Source organism: Cyprinodon variegatus, unplaced genomic scaffold (assembly GCF_000732505.1).
Source record: "Cyprinodon variegatus isolate N-32 unplaced genomic scaffold, C_variegatus-1.0 Scaffold466, whole genome shotgun sequence".
Taxonomy (NCBI): Eukaryota; Metazoa; Chordata; class Actinopteri; order Cyprinodontiformes; family Cyprinodontidae; genus Cyprinodon; species Cyprinodon variegatus.
Window position 1 is genome coordinate 300224 of NW_015150919.1, and position 7681 is coordinate 307904.

The following is a 7681-nucleotide window of genomic DNA, read 5'->3' on the forward strand; positions in this document are numbered from 1 at the left end:
GGATGGATGGATGGATGGATGGATGGATGGATGGATGGATGGATGGATGGATGGATGGATGGATGGATGGATGGATGGATGGATGGACAAAACAAATTTAGATTACAGTCGCCTTTGAATTTTATTTAATGGCCTTTATATCACATATTTATTAATCTCAGATTCATCCACCATTACAGAAAACTAACTATCTGCATAAAAAGGCTGTGATCAATTAAAAGTGAAATAAAACATTTGACATTAACCACTTTAAAGCAAAGTGAAGCATTATTTTCTTACTGCTCTTTCTTTGGCCTTCAACATTTAATTCAGCTGTACTGTTTCTAGCTCCTGTTACGATTTGAAAAAAGGAAATCTTAAGAAAATCACATGCTTCAAAAAGTAGATATTGAAAATCATCTGGTGCCCTGGGCAGAGGAAACAAAAATCAAAGTCTGTTTACACAATCAAAAAGCAGAGTTTAGCCTTTCTCTGACTCAGAGGAATACTTCAATTTACAACATACAGTCTTTGGCAAATGGTAAGGGACAGAAATGTAAATAAGTGTAAAGTTTTTTGAGTAAAAACAAAACAGCACTGAAATTTAGAAAGCCTGGAAAAGCAATTTACAGTTTTATAAAAAAAAAAGCTGAGTCATGTTATAGTTCTATAACTTTTTAGACTAGAAAAACTGATTTAATTACAGTATAATTGTCACTTCAATTAAAAGAGATAAACATCTTAAATACCAACTTTCTGGACAAACGTGTTCAATTTCTCTTGTAATAAAATAAAATCCCTGCAAATTATAGTATTTTATATAGTTATCTACAAATATCATTCACATTTAATTTGGTCCCACCCTTCACAGAGAAGCTTAAAATTTTCTAAGAAAAAGCTAAAGTAGCCAGCCAGTGTGTGTGTGTGTGGGTGGGTATGTTAGAAAGGGGAAGTGAGGCAGCGTGGTAAATCACTCTGCTCACATGATTCCTGGCTGGGGGAACAGACAGAAGGCATGTGCTTGACATCTCCTCACAGTTCACATCTCTCTGTGACTCATGCACAGGTTGCCACACTCTTCCATGAGTGCAAGTGTATGTGAGTTGGCATTTTGTCTGTCAAACCTTCCTCCAGATAAATAACAGGTTTTTAAAGTGACTGAGAATGAATTTTACTGAGACATGGGGGGTTAAAAACTCCACAGAAGTGTGTTACATTATTTACATTAAAAAAAGCAAATTGTGTAAAACATTAAGACTTCTCTGCAAAAACATCTACCACCAATAGCTGTACTAATAGCTCCTTTTTTTTCTGAACTACATTTCAACATTTATGTGAGATGAATCTCTCAACACCTTAATGATGTTTTTTGTCCCCATAGAGTGCCTTGCATAAGTAATCATAACCATATATTAAAAAATCTTAATCTGTTCACTGTGAAATATTATATTTCACAACCACATCACAACAACAAACTTAAGAATTGTTTTTGTGACTATATAATAGCCCCAAAAAAAGTGCTACATGTCATTATCTTGGTGCTGATGTCTGGCCTGATTACTTATTTTCCTCACCTGCCCATCTCCGCCCAGTTCTCATTAATGTTTATCTGATCCACCTGCTTCTATCTCTATTTAACCTGCCTTCAAACCAGTCATCAGTGGCAGATTATTGGAGCCTTTGGTGAGAGTTTTCTATCATTCTTAAGTGTTTTCTGATTGCCTGATCCTGACCTGTTCTGCCTCTGGACCTCGGAGCCTGCCTGTCCCCATACTGATCTGTTTGTATGACTTGTCTTTGGAAACCTGGTGGATCTCTGCCTGCCTGTATTCCAAACCTGGAACTGTTTCACGACACGTCCTGGATTTCCCTTCGGTACCTCTTCAGACCTCTGGTCTCTTGCTCTGACTCCCAAGCCCATCTTTGACACCAGCCTTGGCTTCGCCCTCTGGATTTTCCTGCCTACCTTTGTCTGCTAAATTCTGATCTTCTGCTGTTCTCGGATCTCCAGGACATCAGGTTCTCTCTTGTTAATAGTAGACCGGCTGAAACCAACCTCATCCTCTGCACACCGACTGAACTTTAAGACCAGGTTAGTGATTCACACGTTCATTGTCTTCCTCCATCAGGTAGAGGTGGTCACCAACCTGGGTTCTTCGCCTGCAGAGGTTCCTGCATTAGACGCAGATGCTGTTCTCTGCAGTTCAGTTTTAAATGAACATTTGTTACATCTAACTGTCTTTACGCCTCAAATACTGGGTCCTTTTGTTCGGAGCATGGCGGATGCATAGTAATAAAATGAAAGATTTCATTTTTTTTAAAACAACAACCTAAAAAAATATTGGCACATCTGCAGAAAGCTTCCTTTATTTTAATAGCCCTACATAAAATCTAGGCAAACCAACTGGCTATAGAGAACCAGTAAATAAAATACATCCATGTGGGGTGTAATCTTAATAGAAATCCAGCTGTTGTTTTTGTTCAGAGATTTGTTAGAGAATGTTAGTTAGCAAACTAACAGAAATAACAACTAGTGCCTTAAGGTCAGAGGGAAGTCCTATTTAAATGTCAAATAATTCTGGCTTAAAGATGTATATAAATGTAGTCTTTATCAGACAACTTTGTCCGAAAAGTTAGAAAATTTCAATTTTAAAAAGAATTCTGTCTTAGAATCTTTTTTTTTTCCCGTTATCTTATGCAGGCCAGTTAGTTATACGTCAGCTTGTACACCTAAATTCGGCCAATCAGATATCAACACTAATTTGTCAATCAAGTTTTTTCGGTCATAGCATCTTGATTCATATGTCGCAGCTAATATACGTAACGGTTGAAATAAGAAATAAGAATAATTTACTTTACCATTGAGTTATGTGGCAGAGTTCAGGGGGGTGGACGTGTGTGTTTTCTGCAGGCGTAGAGCTAACAGAACTGACAACGTTGTGAGGCAAGGGTTTAAATATGTATATCTGTAAGCCTTCTACACCAAACAAAGCTTCTGCCGCCCTGGCGTCCTCTTCGACAACAACTTTGTACCCGCTTTCCTCCTCTAAACAAAAAATGTATGAAGGAGGAGACTCAACAACGACCTCCGACAAAAAAATCCTCTTGCATGTTTCCGCTGTCCATAGCGTTCCTTGACAGTGTCGTTTCTAAGTCACCAATTTAGTGCTACTTGGTCCCAATTTAATTTCCCATTGGGAACCTACTAGCACTAATTTGCTAACTGCTTAGCAAGATGCTACCGACAAACAACCAAAATTGCTTGCGAAGCTTCTGCAACAACAATCCCGCCCCCTTGACAAATCACATTCACTTTATTCACTCGCGTAAAGTCGGGCACCACTCGGGAGAATTCGGAAATGCAATGGTTGGAACAGCCATTTCCCTACAACTTTCAACACATATAAATTAGTTTCAGTAACTTAATGGGTGAGCTCTTCTTATTGTTACCCTGACATTGGCAGAATGGATGTACCTAATATCACCTACAGGTGGCAGTAATACAAGGGATATAGCTTTAACTGATGAGCCAACCTCCAAAGATGAAACTCTGCAAGAAATTACATCTGTCAAACAAATCACAAAACAAATGCTTTGGGTTCGGTTCACACAATTATTAGTAGTATTTAGTATTTCACAATTGAACTATTAGTAGTATTAGCATTTCACAATCAGAGAAGCACTTGGCAGACATCAGGAAAAAACGGGGCTGATTCATCAGCTGGTGTATTATTTCACCAGCTGAAATTAGTTATTTTTTTCCAGGTTGACCAGTTTCCAGCCATCATTAAACACTTTTCTGCTTGCTTGCTAAAATGTTGCCAGCTCTTTCTAAGTAATGCTGTGTTTGTGGAGGTAAACAACATGAATGACTGTCGCTAGGCAATGTGGCTCTATGAAGATTTTATGTAAACTCTCAAATGTGTTGCTTACCCAGTAACATAATGGCTTTACTCACACTAAATTATCGGGTATGATAATAGGTCTTTACCCTGACTGGGTCAGTTATCTTGTAACTGGCCTTTTATTACAGGTTAATACAGCAAATCAGCTCCAGCTTTATTACTCATAACATAACCCTGACCAGTAAATTACTTTGTGAGGCTTTAAGTGTAAAGGGGCTTAAAACAAGGTGACCAAAGAATTTAGAAAAAATTAAAGCATAAAGGATAGGGTTTTAAACATCGCACAGTCCATCATCCTGAAATGATAATAGTATGACACAAATGTAAACCAAGCTGCTAAGTAAGGCAAGGAGAGCATTACTAGTGGGAGCTGACTGTGGAGGAGCTGCACAGATCCATAGCTCAAATGAGAGAATCCCTTCACTCAAATGTGTCTTTCATCCCTTACATTCAATCTTTATAGAAGAATAGAAAGGGAAAAAAATATAGCATTTATAAGAAAGCTACTGAAGAAGTTGAGTTTTTTTTTTTTTTTTTAAAGCTCTAGTGGTTACTTAGTTAAAAACATATCTTTCCCCTACTGGGTTAGTTTGGTTTCTGATCCCTTATACATTTAAAAAGACAAACTGCACCAATCTTCTGCTTCCCCTCCTTGTACATCCACTTAAATTTCAACCATCCTTTTTGTTTCTTTTACTTCAGTTTTGGCCTTTCATGTCACAAGCCAGCTTACCAAACATTCCTGCCTGTTCTGAAAACCCTTCACTGCTGGAAATGACATTCTGTAGCTCACACTTCAGGATAAAAAGGTCCTAGCCCTTACTGGCTACTCTGCACTCCTAGGCTTTATTCACTGCAACTGCACCTCTAGGTGCGAAAGTCTTTGTATCGGGAAAATAAAGCTAAAATATCTCCCTTATTAAATCTGGGCCCATGCACAGCTTCACGTCTGCATGGGTTTTACTAAAAGTAAGTCAGGTTAGCTGAACATTTTTTTTGCCACTGCCAGGAAAAGTTAGTGTTCTTAGTAAATGCCTCTTTGCAGAAAATAAATTTGGGTTGTATCACGTCTTACAACAACTCAAGAATAGTGATTAACACAACAACCACAGTGCAAAAATTCTGATTGTGTCTTTCACAACTTCTACAATGTGATGAGTTTTTTGGAAATCTCACTTATTGAATTGGAGTATGGTTGGATGGATGGAAAGTTTACCATGCCATTAAACAAGAAACTGATGTTTAATTCTTATTTCAAAGAGGGGGGCTCTATTTACTATATCACATTTATTGTGGAACAGCTAATCAGCTAAGTTTCAGCACTTCATTTTTCTGTTGTACTTTCTGTTTCTGTTCTCCAGGTGTTCAGCCTGAATGAAGCTGGCAACTAAGGTTAATGTATTAAATACTCTGTATTAAGACATGGACTAAGCCAAGAATGGGTAGATGTCTAGTGAGACCTGAGAAGACAACCCTGTATCTGATGTGGTAAAGCCAGTCTTATAAGCTGTATATTTTTAAGGCCAAAAGTCTAAATAAAGAAAATCTGAGTAGTTTGGTAACTCTTTAGTCCTATGATGGATTGCTGGCTTGTCAGAGGTCTACTGTTTCTTATCCTATAAGATTCACATCATTTTAACATAGCACATACATGGTGCAATGAAGAATTAGAAAAATCTTAACATTTTTACCAACTTTAAATAATCAATTACTGATTTTCATGAATTGCAAAAGGTTTAATTGGATTCATGTCTGGAATTTGTTTGGCCTTTCTAATACATAACTATGCCTAAATCCAAATCATTCTAAGATGCTCGGCTATATATTTAGTGTCACTGTCATACTGGAAGGTAAACCTCCACCTTAATCTTAAAAATCTTCCTCCGGGAATGTCCTGCATGTCATTTTATTAAATGACCTCCGACCAGCTTCCCTGTCCCTGCCAAAGAAAAATAAACCCTCAAGTATTGATGTTGCCACCATTGCTTCACAATGGCAATGATGTGTTCTTGATGATCTGCGTTAAGGGACAGATTTTTGAAATAGTGGTCCTGTCAACAAATCTGCATAGGCCTAGGCCTCTGCTGCTTGTCTTGTCAATTAACAGATTTACTTTGAATATTGTTCCATGACCTAACCCTTCAACATTCAAAGAACTTTCTTTCTGATCCATATGCCATGGTCTTCATGACACTTTTTCAAAATGTTCTCGAAAGCTGGGAAGGTCTTCAACAAACAGCTGGATAGTTACTTCTAAAGACCTCCGGTTTCACTGGATTTTATTCAGTAGAATAGGTGTAAACGGTATTAAATATAAATACATGACTTAGAGGCAGATTCATGTTTTCACCTGTGAAAAAAGGGGAAACTGTGTATCTATAGTAATTGTTGCACTTTATCATTACATCCAGTTGTGTGTTTTTCTATTAAAATGCAAAATATATTGCAGATTGTGGTTAGGGAACTGATTTGTGCAAAACTGATTAAGAAGGTGCAACTGCAGATGTAAGATCAGGCATTTGCAAGTGACTGAAAGTCTAGCCTTGGGGCATGATTTAAATCACAGAATTTAACCTAAGGCTGTAAAATGTGAAGTGAAACAGCTGAGATGATAGAAATGAATGAATGAATGAATGAATGAATGAATGAATGAATGAATGAATGAATGAATGACCCTTTTAAAGCTTTAATATTCATTTTGTGACTGCTCCAACATGAATCCTGCTGATGTCTGACTATCATACATTATTCAAAGAGAAGACCGAAAATATCTGGCATGGATAAAAATAACCATCCTGTCTCCGTCAGACCCCCTCCTTCTGTCTCTCTCTACCTCTCAGTCACTTACGCGCATTCAAACACAGACATCCTACCCCAAAAAAAAAAAACTTTTAAAGCTGGTTAAATACCCAAACATTAAAAAGTTACCTTCTCCGTCCACATTGTCAGTAATCTTCATCTCCTGGTTCCCTGTGAAAGCCTCTGGCTCTGTGGGGCTCCTGGTCTGCTGATGGTTGCTGAAGCCATCAGAAGCGCACTGGCCGTTCCGCACCGTGGCCGGCCAGGGATCCACAACCGTCGGCTCCGGGACAGGACAGGACTCCTGGGTCACCTGGTCTTCCATAGTCCCTGTTTGTGCTCAGCCTCTTTGAGGAAGTGGTGAACAAAGATGAGGCTGGATGGAGGAGGAAATAAAATAAAGCAAAATATTCACACCGGTTGGTAAGGTGCAGCGGCCATCCAGCGCGTCATATATCCCACCGGTGTTGACTCGGTTCTGCAGAGAGGTTGGGAGGAAAGATGGTTATCTGGGAAGATAAGAGAAAAGAAAAGTGTATCTCTATAGCATCAGGAGAGAAGTAAGTCCCTTCTTGAGATGCCAGCAGTGAAGATCTGACTGAAGCACTAATTTATGGTCAGATGCGATGATGCGATAAGCTCAGATCTGCTGTGATTCTGGCAGGCGGTGCCAGCAACTTGGTTCCCCTCCTCCCCTCCCTGCTTTTCTCATCCTCTCATATTTCAGCATAACATCCACAGCCTTACAACAATCTCTTTTCAGTCATATTAAGTCATATTTTGCGTAAAACAAATGGCATAACATAGAACTCGTGATTGGAGATCAGATTTTAAAAATGTTGTTTCCTCTATTTTACTTCTGGATACAAGAATGCAGCTTTCAGTACATCACCTGGAAATGGTCATTTAGATGGGGCGGTTTCATGCACCAGCACAAACAGCCTTATCCAAGCTATAAGCAGGAAACAGTCAGCAAAAAGCACAGCCAGCCAAGATTT

At 38.7% G+C, this 7681-nt stretch overlaps 1 protein-coding gene across 1 annotated transcript in view; it reads right to left on the minus strand.

Annotated features, from left to right (window-relative positions):
- The window catches only part of LOC107094145 (transmembrane protein 163-like), a 68203-nt gene extending 60879 nt beyond the window's left edge, over positions 1 to 7324 (minus strand). Inside the window, exon 1 of the mRNA XM_015389583.1 lies at positions 6813 to 7324. Within this exon, the coding sequence (XP_015245069.1) occupies positions 6813 to 7008 (196 nt within the window). The 5' untranslated portion in view covers positions 7009 to 7324. The remainder of the gene's footprint in view (positions 1 to 6812) is intronic.
- Positions 7325 to 7681: the final 357 nt, after the last annotated feature.